The 22,207-nt window shown below is 52.5% G+C and overlaps 1 protein-coding gene across 1 annotated transcript in view; it reads left to right on the forward strand.

Annotated features, from left to right (window-relative positions):
• The window catches only part of SRRM3 (serine/arginine repetitive matrix 3), a 68,081-nt gene that overhangs the window by 37,749 nt on the left and 8,125 nt on the right, over nucleotides 1–22,207 (forward strand). The window contains exons 9-10 of the mRNA XM_044456103.1: nucleotides 2,953–3,057; nucleotides 4,356–4,527. Coding sequence (XP_044312038.1) covers nucleotides 2,953–3,057; nucleotides 4,356–4,527 — 277 coding nt within the window. The remainder of the gene's footprint in view (nucleotides 1–2,952; nucleotides 3,058–4,355; nucleotides 4,528–22,207) is intronic.

Consider the following 22,207-nt stretch of genomic DNA (forward strand, 5'->3'; position numbering starts at 1 on the left):
CCCTCCCTGCCTCCACCCCTGCAGACCCCTCCTCTTTCCAAGGGGTCCCTCCGAGCACAAGACTTGTTCGGATGTTGGGTCTGCCCATGAAGCTGGGAGTGCGACTCATCCGCTGGCATGACTCAGGGGCACCGTCCAAGGTTGCTTTGCAAAGCAATCCACAAACGAGCCCGAACATATGTAATTAAGCATCACGTTTAAGCGGATTTATTTATTTAATGTCTACCCTGCCCATTAGCCAAGCTGGATTCTGGAGCAGTCAGCATAAAAGCCACAAATTTTGGGAAGATAAATACACGGTAAAGCCATGTGTTAGAACAGAAGATCAGTGCAAAGTCATGGCTGGTCTCACAAAGACTGCTTCTTGGGAGAAAACATTTTCAGGAAGTGCTGGAAACAACACCATGTTGGTACCTCCCTGGCCGCCCCGGGCTGGGAGTGCCATGGAAAAGGGGCCACCGCTGTGAAGGCGCTTCTTGGGTGGGGGCAAGGCAGAACTGAGCCCCCTGGTGAAACTGGCATGCGGTTGGCTGGCACAGTGCTGCTCAAGGGGGGGCACAGCGGGGGCAGCTTGCCTTGTTCAGAAATAGCCAGCTTGGGGACTGAGTCAAGAATCCACAAGAACACAGAGGCAAAGTCTACGCATAAAACCAAGGCCTGTTTCTCCACCTGAAAAACCTCTCTCAAGTCACTCTGACTTGCCTTTCTGGATCGGTGCCATGTGGATTCCCGGCCTGCAGTGGCAGCTGAGATGTAGCAGCGCTGCAGAGGAGGAGACATTTCGCTTCCTTGAGCAAAGGGCCATATGGCCCTCGGGAAACATAGAAGCATAGAAAAAGCGAGTCAGAAGGGGCCTCCCGGGCCATCTAGTCTGACCTCCGGCACCAGCCGGCTCCACTCACAACATGCCCACCACGTGCACGTTCAGCCTTCTATAGCCTGCAGCTGCCTTGGATGAGCTGGAATGGCCAAGGACTTGACCCCCGGATCCCACAGCAAATCAGCCTGTCCCAGGTCTCGCAGGGTCTGTGGACTGGTGGGCTGCTTTTTCACCTTCTGTAATTGCATGCAAGTTTAGACAAAGAGAAATGCAGAGAAAAACAACCCAGGATGCCCATTTCCCCCATACGCTAGAAAACGCGTGGTTTGGGGAATTCGCAGGTGTCGGGGTGGCATTTACCCAGTGGGGGTCTTGCGCATTTGTGCCACTGCAGTTTGGGACAAAACTGTAGCCCCGTGCAAAATCTAGTTTTGCCGGTGAATGGATGGCAGAGCCAACAGTGGCTGTCGAACCTGCAATGCAGAGCGCACAGATTTTAAATCATTTGCACACCCCATGTACAAAAGCTAGGACTGGCCACCGCTTCTTTCTTCCCCTGCTTCTCCTGCCGAATGCTAAACCCAGCCCCCTTTTAAAGCCACCCGCACTGGCGGCAGCTGCGCCATTTGGGGGCCGTGGATTCCAGTGTTCAACTCTCAGCCGCCCTCCCTTGGGTCCCTCCGGAATCTCCCACCGTCTGGCTTCATGGGATGGCTCCTTTGATGGTCTCACAGGAGGATGAGAGGAGGGCAAAGGCATCCTTGCGTGCGCCTCCCCAGGCCTTCTCCAAGCATCTCTGAACCTGCCCAGGCGCATAGCTATACACTGAGCAGGCATGTGCTAAGCGGAAAAGGTGCGGGCCCACAGCCGGATGGGTGACCACTTGCGGAAGCAGAGCAGGGGGTTGGACTCGGTGGTCTTGTAGGTCCTGGTCTGCGTATCTGAAGGAGCATCTCCCTCATATACCTGCCCGTCTCCCAAGATCCGTGCCCAAGGCTCTTCCTCAGGAGCCCTCTTGGAAGGAAATCCGAAGAGTGGCTACCCGCAGGGCCTCTTCTGTGGTGGCGCCCTGGCTTTGGAACCTGCTCCCCAGAGAGCGGTGCTGACACATTCTTCATGAATGCAGTGCCAGGCCAAAACCGTTTTTTTTTTTAAACCTGCATTTTAAGAATTAATTGTGATTTGAATATTGGTTTTATTAGACATGTATGTTCCTTGTGTGCTGTCACCAGTGTTTTGTATTGCCATCCTGAGACTTTTGCAAAGGACAGGATAAAAATGCTGCAAATAGGCAACTGTCCAGGGAAGCAGCTCGAGGTTGCTGCAGACAGCACGGAAGAGGGGTGCTGCTCGCATGGGGCCTGGGGCTCCGTTCCCAGGGAGCTCCCCTGGACGCTGGGCCGCTCGGCAGGAATTCAGACTTAGGGCTGCACTGGAGTCCAGAGAGCCAAATGCCCGGACTCCGTCGGATTCCCAGCTCCAGCATGAATTCTGCTGCATTCCTCACAAGGAGAAGCTGCCCTTCCAGGGCACAAGCCTGGGTGGCTTCCAAGCTTTAAAAAGGAATATTGTGTAAACACACATGTCCCAGACTGCCAGCTCGGGAGTGCCTGAGGATTCACAGTCAGAATCCTAAAGCAAAATCCGAATGAAAAGTAGTAATCCGTCTTGATCTGCGAGGCCACAGCCAGGGTGCCCAGTCAGAGAGAAAGTGGTACGGATGCATTGGGCTGGACCAACGGGAAGGACGCAGGAAGCAGATTTGGGCTAAACCTCGGGAGGAAAGCAAGGGATTTTCAGCAGTGGAGCACACGGCCTCGGGGGCGGGGGCGTGGGCTGGTCGCTCTGTCTCTGGAAGTGTCTAGAAGAGGCTGGCGTTGTCTGTCGGCCCCGTGGTGTGAGCCCCGGTTCTGTAGGGGCTTCGACGCATGATCTCAAAGCTCCCTTCCAATTCTACCATTCTGTAAAAGCAGGCAGTGGTTCCGGGGACCCCAAGGCTGGACTGGGCAAAGGCTCAAAGCCGAGCTGGGTCGAGCGGGGTGCATTCCTGAGCCAGAATCCCAGGCCAGGCCAGGCAACCAGGCACTGCTCCTGGGCCGATGCCTCATGTGGCTCTCCCCCTGCTCCTGCAGGTCCCACAGTGAGTCGTCCGCCTGGCGGTCTCACAGGCGCAGCAGCTGCAGCTCCAGGAGTGCCTCCCTCTCTTCGGGTTACAGTGACTACAAATCGGCGAGCAGGTAAGCCCGGTGGCACCTGCCCGGCTCTGTGTGGGGGACGCACAGCCGGGAGTGTGGGGAGAGCCCGGCTGAGCAGAGCGGGTGCTTGCAAAAGGCCACTTCCGAAAGCCCCCCAGCCTTTGGCTCTCCACCTCTCTGGGCACCCCATTTCTGCGGCTGATCGAAGCTGAATGTTGTCGCAGGTGGGACAAGACGGCTCAGCCAGCTGGTTCCTGTGAGCTGAAGTGGCTGTTGTGTGCTCTGAAAAATACTTGGTACATGGGCAGAGAACCTCAGCGGAGCCCATTATGGCAGCTCCATTGAGGGCTTTTCCTGTGGGAGGGGCAGTACTGGCAGATGGTAAAGCATCATTGGTAGGGTCTGGCACAGCCTTCCCCAACCTGGAGCTCTCCAGATGTGTGGGACTACAGCTCCCACCATCCCCAGCCATGTGTGCTGCTGTTGATCAACACCTCTGTACAGCAGAGGTGTATGTACAGGCAAAACTCAAAGTTATCAAGTTCTCCAACCGGCACCTTGCCTCTTCTTCTGTCTTGTGTCGGTATCGGAAGCCAAGCTTAGTTTTTTCCTTTTGCACAAAAATCGGTGCATATTTTGTCCAAATGAACGCATCTTCGAAATGCGTACACTCTTTCTGTGGATGAAAGTGTGTTTGTGTATGGTCTTTTTCAAATGTGCACAGTCTGTTCATACTCCCAATGCAGGGTTTTTCAGTACGCAAAGCACTGAAGTGGGGACAAGCGAGCAAGCCAGTGTTGGGGTGGGAATCCATCGGATTACCTGGGCTCAGCTTCCTGGTCTCTGGCCCACTTTCTCACAGACAGGAGTCCGACTTCCTGGGGAGGACACTGAATTGCCCCACGGAGCCCCTGCACGCCCTGTGTCCCTTTTCCACACGCACGATTTGCAGCGCTTGCTTGCACGGCACGTGACGTGACGCAAAGAAGGTCATGGGTGGCACCACTGGAGTTCCACAGGTGCGCACAGGCTTCCTCTCGGCTGGGCTGGCTTGGTGAGCACCTGGCATGGGAGCAAGTCGGTGGCGCTTCCTCGTAAGCCTTTCACGTGCGCTGAGGTCGACCACAAAGTCTCCACATCGCTTGCTCCATCCAAACCCAGATCGAGACCCAGCCGGAACAAGCCCCGTGTGCACCTCTACACTCTGGGAGCTCCAGCTGGGAGAAGGTTGGCCTCGGGGTCCGGAGCAGAGTGGGTGGGCCAGCCTTCGGGCTCTGCCAGCACTGGGTCTGCGGGGACAGCCCGTGGCCAACTGTTCCTCTGCCTTCCTTCGCCTCCAGACCGAGCCCCAAGTACCACGAGGATGGTTCAAAGGCCGAGAGCCCCCGATCCAGCCAGAGCCCATCCTCCTCGGGTACCGGCCACAGCCGATCGGCCACGCCGCACCAGAACGGGCACAAGGGTGGTGCCCAGAACGGCCGCCACAGCGCCCTGTCGGAGAAGAAGCAGGAGGTATGGATGCTTCTGCTTTTCGCCAGGGTTTCCTCCCCCCTTGACCCCCCCTTCCCCGGAACGACTCACCCCTCCACCCCCTGCCCTCTTTTTAGACCCTCGCCTCAAGGTAGGGTGGGTGCTGAGGCTTGTGCCATCTGCAGCCAGGCCGTCCCTTCGCCCCATCACAGCCGGGCGCATCTCTGCACCTCGTGGAACGGCAAGCAGACCACGGATGGAGCGCAGGGTGGTGGGTGTCGGGGGAGCTGCCTACTCCATGCAAACTTTTTGTGGCTCAGACCAGTGGGACCGGAAGTCAGGAGGGTTTTACCGCTCCACCCTGTAGGGATTCACCCAGACGCACTGGCACACGCCTGTGCAAACACATACACACCTTTGCCCCGTCGGGCCGCCTGCATGAGACCAGCAGTTGCATGAGGCATGGCCATTGTGACTGCTGAGCACCCTTCCGGATTTTTCCCCACATGCCAGCAGTGCGGAGACAGGGAGAGACCATGATTCCAACCATAGCGTCCTCCAATTGAGTTAGGAAAGACCCACGTCTATGGGGCAGTGCATTCAGACGGCTTTCAGTATGAACTTCAAAGGAGCTGTCCTTAGCGCTGGACCTGTGGGGGCGGCTCCTTGGAATCACTCCTTAAAAGCCCAGGCTAAAACCTGCAGTGCGTACACTGCCCCATGGACCTTGGTGCCACGATCTCACTGGGGCCACGAATAACCTCAGCGTGACTGAACGAAACGGGCGGATGGCCCTGCCCTGACAGAATGAAGGCGCAGTGTTTAAATAGGCCCAGATTCTCCAAATCCTTCCTTGAAGCTGGCTTGCCTTGCCTTTTTTCTGACCAGGGAAAAAAGCATGGTTTTAAAAATGCACAGTTTTTCTCCATTGGAAACAATTCTGAATATTTTCCACCTGGAAATGCATCTGTACAAATAGGTTCTTCTTATATTTATATCCCACCTTCTTTCCTTCCAAGGAACTCAAGGCAGCTTATATAGATCTTTTCTTCTTAATCTTATCCTCCCAACAACAGCCCTGTGAGGTAGTTTGGGCTGAGAGTCTGGGACTGGCTCAAAGTCACCCACTGACCTCCTTGGCTGAGTGGGCACTCAAACCCGGACCGTCTGAGTCCCAGTCCCATGTTCTTCACCACTACACCACACTGGCTCTCATTAACATAAGGTTCTCCTCCGTTCCATTTTATTCTCACAACAACAACCCTGTGAGGTAGGTTCAGACTGACCATTCATGACTGGCCCAAAGTCACCCACTGAGCTGTGGGGACTAGAGCCCCGATTTACTGTGCCCCAGTCTGGCGCTCTCACCGCTTCATCATAGTGTGACTCTTCAGATGGAGCTGGCGAGATTTCACAAGTGAGCACTTGCGAATGCTGGCTGGGGAAATCCCAGGATCTCCTCCTTGCTCACATCTGCCCAAATGGAGGTGAGGGACACAGTCTTCTGCACTCACTCTGGTGTTCTGTGAGCAGGAAAACGACAGAAATGCCACCCGGGAGTGGTTTGCACACGCTTGTCCCTGCAAGACACGTGTGAATGACTCGTGCACAGCCTCCCCTGCCTCACAGGACCCCTCCATGCGGCACAGACAAGGTGGCACAGACTCCTCTCGGCCAGGGCTCCTTCCTGGGGGGGGGGGGGACGAGGCGGCTTTGAGGGGCTGTGGGGCCCGCTTTTGGCACGGTGGGGCCAGCCGGGGGCACTTTCCTGCCAGACGGTGTCCAGTCCGATTCCACATGCCAAAGCCAGCGGGCCCTGCTGCAGAGCCTTTCCCCAAAGTAGGTATGAGTCTGAGGCAGTCCCACTCCTGCCCCCAGACTAGCTTGGGAGTCAGGTGGCTGAGGGCCCCAAACCAGAGCCTGCAGCCATAATTGGCAACCGGCCCGGCACAAGGCGGAGAAGGGGCAGGCCTGGCGATGCCGTTCCACCAAGTTCTTTTTTCTTTCAGAAAAATCCTGCATCCTGGTGTTCTGCTTGTTTTCGTTTTGCTTTTCTGGTTGTTGGGGGACGGGGGGAGCCAAAAGCATCTGTAGGGGCTGGTTGACCTGACGGGTTCTCGCTGCTGAACCCAGCCTCACCGTGAAGATGCCGAGCATGAATATCTGGGGAAGCGAAAGGAAGCTTCTTGTAGGAAGTTTGCAAAAGGTCATTGCTGGGAAACAGCTGGTAGGCCTACCTTCCCATAGCTGAACAGCTTTCCCCTGAGCTGTGTGTGATTGGAACACCCATGATCCCCAGCCAGTGGTCATTGGGTGTTACTATCCAACACAGATGGAGGGTGCCCATTTAGGAAGGCTGTGCTGGAGTGCTTCCCCTCTGTCTGTCCCACAGTTGTCCCCAGGCCAACCTGCGTTCTTCCAGCACATGGGTCCTCAAACTTCAGTCCAGGGGACGGATCCGGCCCTTCATGCCCTTTATCTGGCCCGCCGCCGCCCGCCTGCACGCTCATCGTGCACGAGAGGCAGTGGCTTGCTCGCTCGGAGATGGTTTTGGGCTTACTGGGAGATCTCTGAGCGAGCGAGTCACCGCCGTGCGCCCCCAGTGCCACCTCGCGCGGAGCCGACGACGCCTCACCAGCCCGTGCGTGTAGCCGCCGCCTTTCAACTGGCCCCCTATTGAAAAAGTTTGAGGACCCCCATTCTAACATCTTGAAAACCTACCAAGTCTGTTTGGTGAGATAATAACCTGACCCAGGAAATGAGTCAAAGTAACAGGGTCTGGGTTCAGACATTACAACCCACACTCAAGGCTTGAACTGTGGGTTGCTGCTCAAACACAGGTTGTCATGTTGTCTAAACCCAACCAAAAGAACAAACCATGGTGAACAACCCACAGTTCACAACCCAGCAACAAACAATTCAGGCAACAGCAGCCCAAATTTAAGCCACCCCTAATCCTTGAGTGCGGTTTATCTTGCTAGCCAAACCTACTCATTGTCTGCATTATTATCTCTATTATTACATTGCATTTCTATACCCCCTGTAGCTGCATCTCTCTGGGTGGTTCATAACATTCAAGATTCCCATCCAGATTTCAGCCACGCCTAGACCTGCTTAGCTTCCAAGATTAGGCAAGGTCAGGCCCTTCAGGCTATATGGAAGCTTATTCCACCCATCTGAAAATGAAACCTTTTAATCCCTGCAGTGGAACTTCTTTCCCTCGAACAGAGAGTGCGAAAGAGACAACAGAAATAGATCACCTTTGGGGTGTTGTTGAGCTCTGACTCCCATTCTCACTGGCCTGCCTAGTCAGTGGTTGGGATGATAGGAGTTGTAGTCCCAGCACGTCCAGAGGACTAGCATTGCCCCAGCTGTGCCCTTCATGGTGTGCATTTAATACATTAGGTGAGATTCTGTTTATGTTTAGGTAGAGAAGTCCTACCATCTCATGCATGTTTCAACAGAAAAAGGCATATAATCCTAGGCATGCCAGACAGAAAAAAAGCCCCATAGTTCCCAGCACTCCCCAGCACATGTCATGAGTTACAGGATCAATCAATCAATCAAAATCTAGCAATTTGTTTTTTAGACAAATATGTCAAGGACACCATGACATGTTGCATGAAGGAAAAGTTGAGCTTGACTCCCCCTAGAAAAATATACCTCCCAGTCAAGAAAGGCCCATGTGATACATTGCTATGTTAGCAGATGAATTGAAGAAGAAACCTCACAAATTTAGCCGTTATGGACCCATCAAATTTAGCCATATGGGCAGGGGGAGAATCCCAAATCCACAGTCCAGAAATGCCTTTATTGGAACCAGCCTAAATTCCACAAATGCATGCAAGTGCTTGAGTTTTCTAGAATGTACCTAAACATACATAAGATTGAATTTAGGTTGCGCCCTGCCTCCAAAGACTTCAAGATGGCAAATGCCATTTTCTGTCTTCTGCCCGCAGAGGCCTCGGGTTATGCCCAGAGAAAGTTTGAGTGCCAAAATTTCAGTCCGGTAAGGGAGTAAACGCATAGGACTTACCCAAGTGCCAGCAGAGGTTAGCTCACTCCAATTTCAAGAGCTCAGCAATTGACAAAATCCTCAGCCCTCAGAGGAGATCCTCCCAGAACAGGGCATCAAACAGAGACACAGGAGACTAAGGTCACTCCTGTGAGCTTTCCGTTCATTTTGTTTGTTCCCTTTCTGTACCACCCAAGAGCCTAAATCCTAAAAACACATTATAAAAAGCACCATTTGCATACAAATATGCTGCACAAGAAGAGAAATGCATGCATCAAAAACAACTTTAAACTCTCAACAAGAAAAGAATCAGGACCTGATTAAAATCTCCTGCTGTCAAACACTTGAGAGAAAAAGCAGGTCTGACCCTGAGGTTGGGAAGAGAGCGACGTTGGCTCCAAACAGGCCACATCAATGTGCTCATTCCGCAACTGGGGGCGACCACCGGGAAGTCCCCTCTCCATCAACACTGCTTTCCATGCCTCCCTCAGAGGAGGCTCCTGGCCTGAGGTGCTGAACACCAGGGCAGGGGTAAATTTAAGGAAGTGACTTGCTCTAGTGCCCAGCTTCCCCAGCTTGGGGCGCTCCAAATATTTTGGACTACAAATCCCAGCTGGGGGTCTGCAGGGGTGAAAGGTGTAGTCCAGGATGATCTGGAAGGTCCCAGGCTGCAGAAATCTGGCTGTCTTCCCTGTGCTTAAAGCTCACTGGCAGCACAGTTCAGCTCTCAGGACTTGGGGGAAGCCCGCCACGCTTCCAAGCTGGCCCTCCGGAGTGCGCCAAGCCAAGAGCAGACCTCCAAGCATAAACCCACATTCCTTTTTGAATGACTGTGGGTGGTACAATTCTGCAAGCCATTCTTAATTTTTATTTTTAATTCCAGTCTGTGTTTTTCTTTAGCCTCCCGTTCGAAATATGGTAATATAAACATTCCATTTTTTTGCTCTGCAGAAGTGGGGAAGTGAAATGTACTGTTGGAATCCCCGTTTTTCTTTCCAGTTTCTTCCCTTTCGTAATGTACAGAAATGCAAACTATATCTTTCTCCCTTTTTGCTTTTTCTTTTCCTTCCATTGTTTTTGTGTGGATCTAGAATATATGTTCTCCTTTCTCTGTGTGTGTGTTACTGTGGAATTCGCCTAGCCAATTATGAAATGCACAGAGACATCTTTCTTTAATTCTTTAAAACTGTTGAACTTCATTGTCTGTTTTGACTTCAGATTTAAAAGGGAAGACAACTGTACAGTTCAGTTTAAAAGAAAAGTAGTTCAAAATGATGTTTTAAAGGAATTTGCAAAGGGAAAGCTGTTTTCCTGTCCAAGTAGTTCTTTTTTGGAAGGTTGTGGAGAAGGCATCAAGATCTAAAACAAATTAAACAAAATGCCTAAAAAAAGAATGATAAATAGTATCATCATTAGTACAACACAATTGCTTCAATCGTGTTGTTGATCAGAGAGTTAGATGAAGGCACAATCTTTATTAGCAACATTGTCTGGGAAGCCAGGGGATAATTTGGAGCAATTCACAACAGTTCAACCCATAAAAATACAACATACAGATACACCATGCAAGTTTAAAACGGCAGCATAACGTCAGAGTGGAAAACCAAGTGGAGCCATGCAAAAATGTAAAATACAGTGACGAATTCAAAACATCAGAAAGCAGAAGAGTTGGGAAATAAGGACTTCACCTGGCTCTTTTCCCCTTATCCTGGGAAAAGGAGGTGCTTGCCCTGCAAGAAAAGGACGGGCACCCCGGAGCCTCTCCAAGGAGGGTCCCGCAGTTGGGGTGCCGCACGGAGCGGGCCCCTTTCAAGCAGCCCCTTTGGTGAAAGGGCCCAGAGAAGGATGGCTGGAGGCGGTCAGGGCCCCATGCAGGTGCATGTGGGAGCAGGCAGTTCTCCCGCTCACCTGTCCCCTCCCGTTTGAATCGGGCCCAGGGATGGAGTGCCAGCCGGGGCCGCTGAGGGAGGCTGGGCACTCAGCCCCACTTCCCCGCTTGGGCAGCTGCTGTGAGCCGCCGAGCGGGGTCGACGGCAGCCCCATGGGACGACTGAGCCGGGGTCAGCCCTGTCCAGACAGGGATGTGGTCAGCACATTGGCCGGAGCTGATGGAGGGTGCTGCGTGCTGCCCGACTCCCCTGCACCTCTGGTGACCGTGCTGCCTCCAGCTGCCTTTTGCCTCCCCACTGCCGGGAAGTGCGCCCCAAACCAGAGTCCCAGAACTCCAGAATCAGAGTCGCTCTGGGGATGAAGAAGGCCCAATGCCCCAGGTTTAGGGGAAGACAAAAACCATCATGGCCCCAATCCCTGGGCTGTTTTTAAGTACAGGTGAAGAGCTGATGTGGCCTAGTGGTTAGAGTTTGGTCTTAGCGTTGGGAGACCTGAGTCTCCACTCAGCCAGGAAGCTGACTTTGGCCCAGTCATTGACTCTCAGCCTGGCCTGCCTTGCAGGGTTGTTGGAGAAGGATGATTGTGTAAGCTGTCTTGGATTCCTTGCAGGGAAACTGGGATTAAAATATATTTATTTGTTTGTTGGTTTGTTTGTTTGTTTATTAAAAGCTTTTCTAACCCATCCACCACTAGCGTCTTGGGACAGCTTACAATAAATAAATGGAACAAAACAAATCACCCCAGCATCCAACAATTTAAGATAATAAAATTCCAGTTAAAATCAATTAAACATGATGGGAAAATAAAAAGGGTTTTGCCTGACGCCAAAAAGAATATAGCGTTGGCACCAGGTGAACCTCTCTGGGGAGCGTGTTCCATAGTCAGGGCGCCACCACAGAGAAGGACCCGCTCCGGGGACTCACCCTCCTAATCTCCTTCAAGGAGGGCTCCCAGAGCAGGACCTCTGTCTCACATCTCCAGGGATGGGAAGGCGCACAGGGCAGACAGACAGAGTAAAATAAAATGGCATAAAAGAGACACGCCCCCACACACACAAACAACTGGGTCCACCCTACATCTTATCAAGTTAAGCCCCGTTCTCCCACAGTGGCCAAGCCAAAGACAGCAGCGCTACCCTCCTCCACTGTTCCCCTGCGATGGGCATCCTGAGGCAGACTGAAACTGGAGACACACGTAACTATGAGGACTAGCAGCCCAACAGTCTCCCAGTTCTGTGCCTGCTCTGGGGCTGACATGAACAGCTCTGGAGAGAAGCATAGGCTCTCCAACAGATGAGCAACGATGGAGCCATTCCTCTGCCATCGCAGACTGGGCGGAAGCGATCCCGCGGGATCCCCTTCTCCCTGGGAAGGCCATTCGCTGTGTCCGAGGCAGGTGGAAACCGCTCTGTGGCTGCCAACAGCCCCCTCCATCCAGGGAAACAAATGCAAGCACAGCGAGGTGCGTGGGATAGTGGGCGAGGCACCGCTGTGCCCAAGAGAAGTTGACTTCCCTTTTAAATGGGCCATTCCAACCTCAGTGTCATCTTTCATGCGGCCGGCTCCCTCCTCTCCCTCTCTCTTGCTCTCTCTCTCTGCCTCTCCCTTTCTCTCTCTCTCTCTCTCTCTCTCTCTCTCTCTCTCTCTCTCTCTCATGCGCACCCCGTTACAGTCGCTCCCTCTTTGATGGGGCCACTTCTATCTTCCCCTAATACAAACAGGACTCTGATCTTGCCTTCATCCACTACTTCTCTTGCATGCTCTTTGAGACTCTTTTCCTTTAAGAATGTGACACAGAAACTTCTTTTTAATTTTGTTTTGTTTTCCAATGGCTGCTGCTATTTAGATAACTGGTAAAAATAAATATATATATATATATATATACACACACACACATCTATACAGAAAGAGAGATCAGAAAAATTAACAGAAACAACCATGTGTCTTCCTTAACTGACCAAGGCAAAACCGCATCCAAAGAAATCTCAAAGCAAAGTTTACTGGCAAAGAGGTCTGAAACACATTACTAAAGAGTCGTTGTCTTTTTCCCATACTGCCCTCCAAATGTGGAGATTACTCTTTCTTTTTTTTTCTAATTGCATTCCTGATCAAACAGAAGGTAGGTATTTCTCTCCCTCCGCACGTTCACTTCTACAGATCAGCCTGTTGAAAAGCACTGTAGTTTGATTAAATGTTATTTCTCTCTCTCTCTCTCTCTCTCTCTGTCTCTCTCACTCTCACTCTCACTTCCTCTCTCTCTCTCTCTTACGCTTGTCTCTTTTTGGTGGCTCTGTACAATTTTTATTGTATTTACTTTTTTCTTTTTTTACTATTAGCTACAAAGTCATGCTTCTCTTCTTTTTGTCCCCCACCTCATGTAATTTTTTTGTTTTTCTTTTTAAAAAAACCCTTCATTCTGTTGTTAGAATGCATTTCTGTGTGTTTTCCAGATCTTCAATCTTGTGTTTGTTTTCATAAATGGTATAATTCTGTCCAGGTGCTTTGATTTCCTCTGTGTGGTTTCAGTATTTATTATCATCATTATTTTTAATATAGCCTACTAATGAAACAGGACATGTAACGCTCATCACTGAAGAGTCACTGAGAGAAGGCCGTGTCCGTACGATTTAAAATCCTTGCCTTCTTTGCAACAGTCTTTCCCAGCCTGGTATCCTGCAAATGTGTTGGACAATAATTCCCATCCTGCAGCCATGCTGGCTGTGAATGATGGGACTTCACCCCCGCACATCTGGAGGGCAGCCAGTTGGAGAAACCTGGGTGTGGTGGTTACTGGTTTTGCAGAAGGAGTGAAAAGACCGTTCCAGTAAGATGCTTAGCCTGCAGCATGAGAAAATGAGCAAGTCCCTCTGTTGGCCAAAGCATCCAGAGGAGGTTCAAGGTAGACCAAACGGACGAGCAGAGCTTGATGTCGATGTGAAAGCTCTCTCCCAGGCAAGGGCTAGTGGAGGCTGCTCAGCGGGGCAGGATGTGTATGGAAGATGCAAAGGTATCCCACTGGGTCGAGAGAAGTGCTACTTGATGGGGCAGCTTGTGGTCACAGTCTCATCTCCGGGGCATGTTCTGTTTCGGCAGCCTCCTCCAGTCTCCCTGGAGGCCCACTGTGCAGACCTGGGTGGGCTGGGCCTCAAGTCCTTACCTCCAGCACTTCCCCATGTAGTTTCTGGAAGCATATGGAGATGCAGGCCAGATCTTCATGGTCTTGGAGCCAGAACAGCTTGCCCTCCTCTGCAGTCCCACACTTAAGCAAAATGCAGGTCCCTCTTGTTTTTCCGTGACACAACATTTATGGATAGGATTTGAAGTTGTTTCGCTGTTGAGGCCAAGTCAAGAGCCAAAGTCTTTCTGAACTGGGCCTCAGCAGCTTGTAGGCTATCGCCCAACCGAGTTCCACCCCCACTGAAAGCCATGAGCATTTTCCTCTCCATGCCTGGATCTTCTCCTCCTCCCACTGAGCCCATGCAGTCAATTTGTTTTGTGGTCTCTGGCTGCAAGATTCTCCCCCCAACCTGCAATCCACAGCTGGGTTCCAGGGCCGTGTCTCTAGGAATCACCTATGGGTTTTGCATGTGGTCTCAGCATGTTCTCCCATAGAGTAGGGTGGTATGGAAAGAAATGAGAGGAGCGTGGCCTCGAGCTGCTTCCCAACATAAAGTCCACTGCTAAAGATCTCTGCTGGCTGGCCTTCTTTGAGAAAAAGGTCTGTTTTCCCCCCAGCCAGTGGTACGGATGGCGTGGTTCTTCACACGGGGGAGACTCCAAGGCAGCAGTCTTCCTTCAGGGAAAGGCGCCCCTCCATCCGGGGTAACCTGCCCTCCCCAGTCCCAATAGGATCATCTTCTTGTTCATTCTTTGGATTCCAGAGCTCGCCGGTGACATGTCAGCCCAAGGAAATGGGCTCCCTTAAGGCCTCTGCACTGCCCCACATTTCTGAGTTTTCTGTGGGGCGTTGGCTTCCCGTGCTCTTGTTGCACACACCATGTGTGCCAAAGTCCAGAAGGAGAATGGTGGAGGCTCCTGGACAAACGCCCTGCGCTTCCCAGAGCAACATCTCTCACGGGGCTGATCCCCCCAGGAAGCATGCTCATGATGGGGGCACCTCTGCTGGTCTGCTAGGCCTCACGCACACGCCCCTTTCACAGATAAGCCACCCCAAAGCACAGCGCCTGTCAAAGCAAGTCCAAAGGGGCCCTCTGGCGGTTGGGATTTCTTGCTTCTCGTGTCCGGACTGTGCAGCAAAGGGGCACTTAGCTAGGTCAGGAAGAGTACAGAGGTGGAAAAAAGAATGGGAAGGGAAGGGAAGGGAAGGGAAGGGAAGGGAAGGGAAGGGAAGGGAAGGGAAGGGAAGCCTATTTAGAATCCAGTCAGTGGGGAGGGATCCACATGGATCCATCATCCAGATTAGCTAGAGATGAGGCAGAAAGTGGGCACAGACAGATCACTTCTGACCCAAGCAGGGCACACACCTGTCCACACTGGTCCCTGAGAATTGGACCAGCCAGTGTCAGGGAAGGTTCTAGGGCAGCACTCCAACGAGAAGACCCAGGTCTGATTGTCCTCACACCCCGACTCCCTCCTGGTGCGAGTCGCCCCTTCCCAGCATCTCTGTCCCACTTCCAGTAACTGCCTGCGCTTGAAGGGATGGTGGGTGCGGCTGCCGCCTGAGCGATTGCAGGGATAACGGTACTAGTTAGTCTGGTGATGGTGGAAATGTCGGTGTTTTTTGCCAAAGTATACTGATTTCCTTTTGTTTTCTTATTCATGCTAAAGCCTCCATAGGGTATCTCACTGGTAGGTATATGTATCTCTGGAAGGACTGCTAACTCTCTGCAGATTTAGTTGGGTGTGTTGGGAATGGGAAGATGAGGCCACCTTCTGAGCCCCATGGGCTGCTTTTGACCAGCTGCCCAGTGCTGCCGTCAGCCCGGGGATTAAGTGGAGTGTGATGACAGAAAGGGAAGCAAAATCCTTTGCAACGCCGGCCGTCTCCAAGCGGATGATCTCTGGAGATGGTGGACTACAACTCCCATATTCCTTCTGGCCGGGGTGATGGGAGTTGCAGTCCAGCAAATCTGGAGGGCCCCTGGTTGGACAGGGCTGCCATACATACTTGGGGACGGCATATAGAATTGGTGGGATGTGGCATTTACAGAGTTGCGATCAGCCTTCTCACCCCTCCTCCGTCCTCCAGTCCCACCCATCCCACCTATATAAGGGGCAGCCCTGGTTTTCTGGCAGGTAAATAGCTGCTCCTTTTTGTCTTTCCGGGGTGGTATCTTTTTGCATGAAAACAGTATTGCGCATACACATCTCCCCAGCCCGAGTTTTTCAGTCCCCTTCCCAGATCTATGAACGCAAACTCCCTCAGGTGACTGACGGGGAGGGAGCCCCCGGGGGCTCTGGCATGCTCGCCTAGCTGCGTCAAGGAAGTGCTGTGGAACCTCACCCTGTGCACCTGGATCCCACCTCAGCCGAGGTCCGTGTTTAAGCCCCCTCCCACCACCCTGGGGATGGGAGGAGTGGTTGGCGGGGAGAGCCTGCATGCTTGGCCTGCAGAATAGACGGGAAAATCAGGGCGCTTCAGGCCTTGAATGGCTTTTGCACAGGAATCCTGTGCTTGCTTGCTCTCTGCTGCTCCAGGGAGACCTCGACGGGAGCAGGTTTTGTTGGTCATCAGGAGAAGCACCTTGGTGAATGGGCAGTGGAACCCGTGACCTCGAGGAGTGATGGGTCTCGCTCTCTGGAGGGCTTCCGGAAGACTTTTTCCGGCATGCTCTCATTGTGGGTGTCTTGCCGCAAGTCCCTCCTGCCACGTCCACGACGTGGCGAATGATCTGTAGCTGCCATGGATGCTTAAGCAGCTCCACTGTGACATTAAGCGGTTGAAGTGGTGTGTGTGTGGGGGGGGGCAGTTCCTTTTCTTTTTCAAAAAGAGAAGAGCACCAAAAGGGGGAAAGAGAAAGAGAGAAGGAGGAGAATCGCAGTACAGCAGGCAAAGGAGCAAAGCTTGGGCAATAGGAAAGATCTCGGGCTGCCGGAGGGCCAGTGAGGGCAGGGAGTCTTTGTCGCATGGGCCTGATCCACCAAAACAATGGCCCCGTCCAGCTTGGGAAGGCTCGGGGTCCCCCAGTGGGCTTTCCCCAGTGGCTGAATCCCATCTATGGTGAAACTGGGACACTTCCAACAGGTGCTCATCCACTCGACATGTTGGCCAGGGAGCAAATGGCATCAGGGGGCCTGGCTCCTTCCCCTGATATCATGCCTGCATTCTCTCATGCTTGACTTCTCAACCATAAGGACTAGAAACTTGATAGGTTCCTTCTTCTTTTTAAAGTGGAAGCTGGCAGTCTCAGGGGGCTGCCTTGAGTGCTAGTTTCTTGAAGCCTTAAAAATCATTCGTGTTGTCGCTTGAATGGGAATCACTTTCTCTGAAATGCCAGTTTTTAGTGTGCCAGGCACTAAAGGGCAATGCCTTAAAGGGGAGGGTTCTGGCTTCCAATGGATGAGTAGGTGGGTGGGCTCTTATTTTCAAGTTTATTACAAATATTTAGTGCTGCCAAGAAACCCCAATGCCCAAAAGGAAGGCTAAGAAGGGACCCCTTCGATTCTGTGTCCCAAAGCCATCTTGCCAGCAGGTGACTTTCTCCAGAACTGGCTGCTCAGTGACACCTTCTTCTGCCCCCAAAAGTTTAGGAGGCCTCCCAGGTGTGTGGGGCAGGCTGTAGGGCCCACAGTGCTCTCCCCCAACACCTTGTTGCCACTTCCCAAAATCTGCTTGGGGCAATTGTTTCGCTCTTCCAAATGGCAGAGCTGGCTTGGCTTAGGAAGAAACTTCTGAAGTTCCCAGCTCTGTTTAGTCCTTTCCTTTCTAGCCAGAAAAATGAAAAGAAAGCTAGTGATGCAACTGGCATTCACAATAACGTAATATGATGTCAGCTTGCCCAAGTTCTAACACTTTGGCTGCATTTGAAGTGAGCAGCCCCCCCCCCCCCCCCCCCCAAATCTCCAGTTTGAATTAAATGCCTGCCCCTTTCCCTCCCTGGTGCCTTGAACAACCCTTTCTGAAGCCACTGGGATCCTGGGAAATCTCATTTTCCCTAGGCCCCCAGGCCAGTAGCTGACTGTCCGGTACCCCGGGAGTAGGCACGTGCAGGATCGCCAGGGTCCTCCAAGTATCATCTTCCTGTTTGCCTCATCCCTGGGTGCTGCTTGCGTTTGTCACGCACTCTGCGGAAAACCAGCAGCCGCCAAAACCTGCAAATCAAAGCGGGAATCAGGTGCAAGATGAGCGTGAGCACGGCCTTGATGGCCGGCAAAGGTTTTCCGTGGCGCGGCGCTTGCCCCTGCGTGTTTTGCGTGGTGCCGTGAGGAGCATGCCCCTTCCCTTCTGAACAAGAGGAGCACACCGTGGATTGGGGCAGAAAGGGGCAGAGGCCCAGCAGTGTGCCGGTGTCCTTCTGCTGGCTGCCTGCAGGCCTCATTGGCGTAACAGCTGCTTTGGTGGCAAGCCAGCCCAGCCCAAAGCCTTTTTCTGGCAGAGCAGGGAAAAGCAGACCCCTTGCAGGGGCTCCTCTTCTCTGCTATTTCCCCCCTGCTGCGACGTTCTTCCTGGGATTCATGGGGGAGGCCGCTTCCCCCTGGCCCTGGGCATTTCTGGTTCCTTTGTGGAATCCCACAAGGGCTGCCTGGCAGACCTGGGGAGGTTTCCCAATGGATGAAGTGAGCAAAGCCTTAACAAGTTGCCAGGTGCACAGAAAAGCCGGAAGGCAGGGTGAGGAACAGGCTGCCTAGCGGTTCTCTGACTCCAGTTCCCATTGGCCCATGCCCTCCCTTCATGTCAGGTGTCATGGTAGAGGCAACCATGAGCAATCTGCCCCTTCTGCAGGGAACAGTAGTTGTGTTGATCCCTGGCCAGACAAAGAGAAGCTTTGAGGCCAGCTAAAACATGCACACCATCCAAAGGCATCGGAAGAGCCCTGCGGGATCAGGCCCAAATGGCCCGGCATTCTGTCTTACAGTGGCCACACAGCTGCCCCCAGGATCCCTCCAGCAAGGTCCGAGTACGGGTGCCCCTTCCTGTGTTCCCTAGCCACTGGGCCACCGATACGAACAGCACTTAGCCATGAGGACCAGGAGTCCTTGATAGCCTTCTCCTCCACGAATTTGGCCAATCCCCTGCACAAGCCATTGCTCAGAGCTCCCTAGCACTGGTGCCATTCAATGACAGCAAAACTGGACCAGCATCTACAAAATCAGCCCAGAGAGGAACCTGGCGACAGACCACTGGGAGCCAAAATGTCGCAGCCTCTTTCATCTGGGTTTGTTCAACAGCTCTGACTTGTGCATTTGGGATCAGGAGTTAACCTCTTCACCCAGCAGGTTTTCAGAAACACCCTTTCTCTAGAAGGGCCCACATATTGATGCCGACTCTACCAGGGCTCCCTGCAGCAGCTGGTTGTGTGAACACTGCTGTAGTGGAAGGAGGGCTCCCCTGGCCAAGGCACCAGGGCTGTTTTGGAGGACGGAGGCTGACCCCTCTCTTCCTGCCCCCAAGCCCTCACAATGGCTGAACGGAAGTTCAGTTTTCCAGCTTGTCGGTCTGTGACCACACAATAAAGATTGATGGATTGAGTTTCCTAGCAAGGTTATTCCATTTGCACTGCCTGGGAATCTGGAGTGGCCTGGTTTGGAATGGGCCAGGAAGACCCATTCAGTTGACCAAAGGGGAGATGGTGGAGACGAAAACTGATTTGCTGATGAGGATTTTGCACAGCTGCCTGGCTTATGGACACCACCTTGGGGTGCCGCTTCCAGGCTTCCCACCACACCAAGTGCCTTCCTCTGGTTTCTTTGTTGGTAGGGACACCCACCTTCCGAGCCAAAGGGTGCAACTGCCTTTCCAGAAAGATCCAGAACCATGAATGGAGCTGTTACACCTTCCCGACTGCGAGGGTCATGCATCTCCCATCTTTGGTGCCCTAAAATATGGGGTTTAGTTTTTCCCCATACAGTGCAATGGCAAGGGAGCCCGATGGGAGAATGGGGCAGAAGACAGAGCTGAGGTCTCCTCCACTGCCTCCTTGAACCTTACACTCCATACCGCAGGTGTGATCTCAGAGCTGCCAGTGGGCCGAGTCCGCCTGACACCAAGCCCTCAGGGTGGACCAAATAGGGAAATCCAGCCCATCTCAGCCCAACATCTCCTGCCCACTGTGGGACTGAGGCCTGGGAATGGGCTGAGTTGGTCTTTCACCCTGTGCTTCTGTGTCTATGATGAGCCACAATCTGTGCATGTTTTTAAAAAATTGGCAATCAAATTTGGCCAGGCAGGCAGCCCAAAGCCATGTGGCTCTAATACCCTTTCTGCAGCCTCAGTCAAGATTTCAGCGCACGTGCAAATCAGCCCATTTTGCATAAGTCACACTAGTGCATGTGATGGGGTGGGGTGCTGAGTTGTGCAAATGCCATCAGTATTTAACAAAATGCTCACATTGCAGTCCATCTTGGAGGCAAAGGGCCATGGTTTGGTCCGATTCATACCTCAGTAAGTAGCACCAGTGCAGGGCTAATGGACCTGAATCCAGGGGCCAGCTCATGCAAATGGACTGGATTTTCACCCCCCGCACAAACACATGTGGGCCCAGCTGTCCGTTCAAAGGTTTGAACTGGCCCAGTCATTTTCTCTCCCCACAGGCTCCTGGGAGTTATATTTCCAGGAGAGGCAAGCTAAAGATTCCCACAATCTCATGCATTACCCTTCCATGATTCCTGGAGAGATGCCATGTGGGTCCCCATGGTATAAAACTGATATATGCTTGTAGTACAGACCTTCTAGTGATTTCTGCAACAACATCTCCATGCTTTTACTGTGGTGATGGAATTGAATTGTGAGCTAGTTCTTGAGGCTTTCCAAGCTCTTTCTGTAGTGTAACGGCAGTTAGAATGAGCAGAATTCCTCTAGGTCTCTTCTGCAGCTTGTGTGCTTTCCTGGGGGTGGGGAACAGACCATAAACTAGTGGTCACACTCACGCTTTGAAGGCCAGGGGTCCCGGGTTCCATCTCTGGCGTATCTGCTCAAGTCCTTTCTCTGCCTCAGACCCTGGAGACCCCAGCCTGTGGTAGCAGGAACCAGGTCAACTGGCTCTGGGAACCCGAGCCCCCATTGACAAGGTCTTCTGGGAACAGAAGTCCAAAATACCTGGAGGTCAACCTTCTGCCAGCTCCTAAAGTGACCATTATGAAGTGAGATGGAGAAATAGTTCAAGCTTGTGCACATGCTGGGCATGTCATGAGCGGGGCTGGCTGGAGCCGGGGGTCAGACTAGATGGCCCAGGAAGCTCCTTCTGACTGGCTGAGTTTCCATGTTTCTAAAGCACCACTTGACGCTTGACTAGACATTGAAATGATCTCAAAAGGGAAGTGGGAAAGGGGTAGGAAAAGAATGTTGTAGGTTTTCCCAAGTTTGATGGGGCTGAGAGAGGAGTGCTGACGTAATGCACAGTTCAAAAGTGCTTCCGGAGGCATCCGGCTGGTTCGGAGCAAGGAGGAAGGGGCTTTCAGGGTATGGGGTGGAGAGGGGTGGGGAGGGGTCGACCTTCTGGAGGAGGGGTAGAGCCAGGCCACTGCTGTGGGCAAGTTCAGACGTGAGCCCGGCAGTCCCTGAAGGTGACCCCTTTTTCTGAGATCTCAATTTCTTGACCGTGACAGGGCTCACTGGGCAGGCCTGGTCCCAATCCAGCGATTCCAGCCTTAGGAAGCAGGTCCATTCCCAGCCGGAGACCTCTATGCCTGGATGTGGGTGACTTTGGCATGAATACGGTCAACACTTCAAATTTTAAAATCCAGTAAAATCCAAATGACTTCCCAGCTCCCTAAATCTGCTGGGAGAGAGAACAAGTTGCTCTCCTTCTCATGGTTGTAAGGCCCGAGAAGACAAGGGTGGTTTTGTTTTTTCATTTCTATTTTCTCTCTCTTTCTCTCTCTCTTTCTTTCTCTCTCTCTCTCAGTCTCTCTCTTGCATTTTTGTCAATCTAATGATTCACTTATATTGCCCAACTTTTCCCTTCTCTTCATACCTTACCTACTAAAGGAGGAAATGCCACTTTCTTGGTAAGTGGACGTTAACCAGGAGGGACTTAAAAAAACGTGGAAATTTAACAAAAAGAAATTATAAAGTGGAATTTTTAAAAAGGAAAGAGCATAGAGCACTGATGGAGTCTCTGCACAAAGTTCAAAACCCAGAAAGAGTTCAGAAAATTTTCTTTCTTTCTTTTTCAGTACTGATGACATTTGTGGAGTTTCCTTTTCGTTTCACATTTGTTTAACCCCCCCCCCCACTCCTCCTGGCCCTTCATTACAGCACCCGCCCCCCTTCCTCCCAGTTATATTTTCTCTCCATGCCTCGATTGGCTATGTTGATCCAACGCCATCCTCAACCGACTGCTTCAGACCCTCCCCCAGCACCCTAATATCGCCCGTCCACCCAAATCCACGCCGCCCCCCCTTTCTCTCCGCTTAGTATTGTTTGGGACACCTTGACCTTCCTGTTTTAAGGCCCGTCCCCCGCTCCCTCCCCAGAAGACCTCCCCGCCCGACGCCCCTTGCATTTTGTCCCCCCCCCTTGGTTCGTTTTCTGTTTGCATGCCAGAGATTGCATGAGCTGCGTTGTTGAGGACGAGAGGTCGAAGGGGAGCGAGGTGCAGGGTAGGCGGTGCGTAGCCTCGGCGCTCGTGCGCGGCGGCCGTGCGCGGCGGCGCGCGCGGCCGGCGCCCGCTCTCAAGCGCCTCTCCTCTCTCCCCCC

Source organism: Varanus komodoensis, unplaced genomic scaffold, assembly GCF_004798865.1.
Source record: "Varanus komodoensis strain SLA01 unplaced genomic scaffold, ASM479886v1 scaffold81, whole genome shotgun sequence".
NCBI classification, from domain to species: Eukaryota; Metazoa; Chordata; class Lepidosauria; order Squamata; family Varanidae; genus Varanus; species Varanus komodoensis.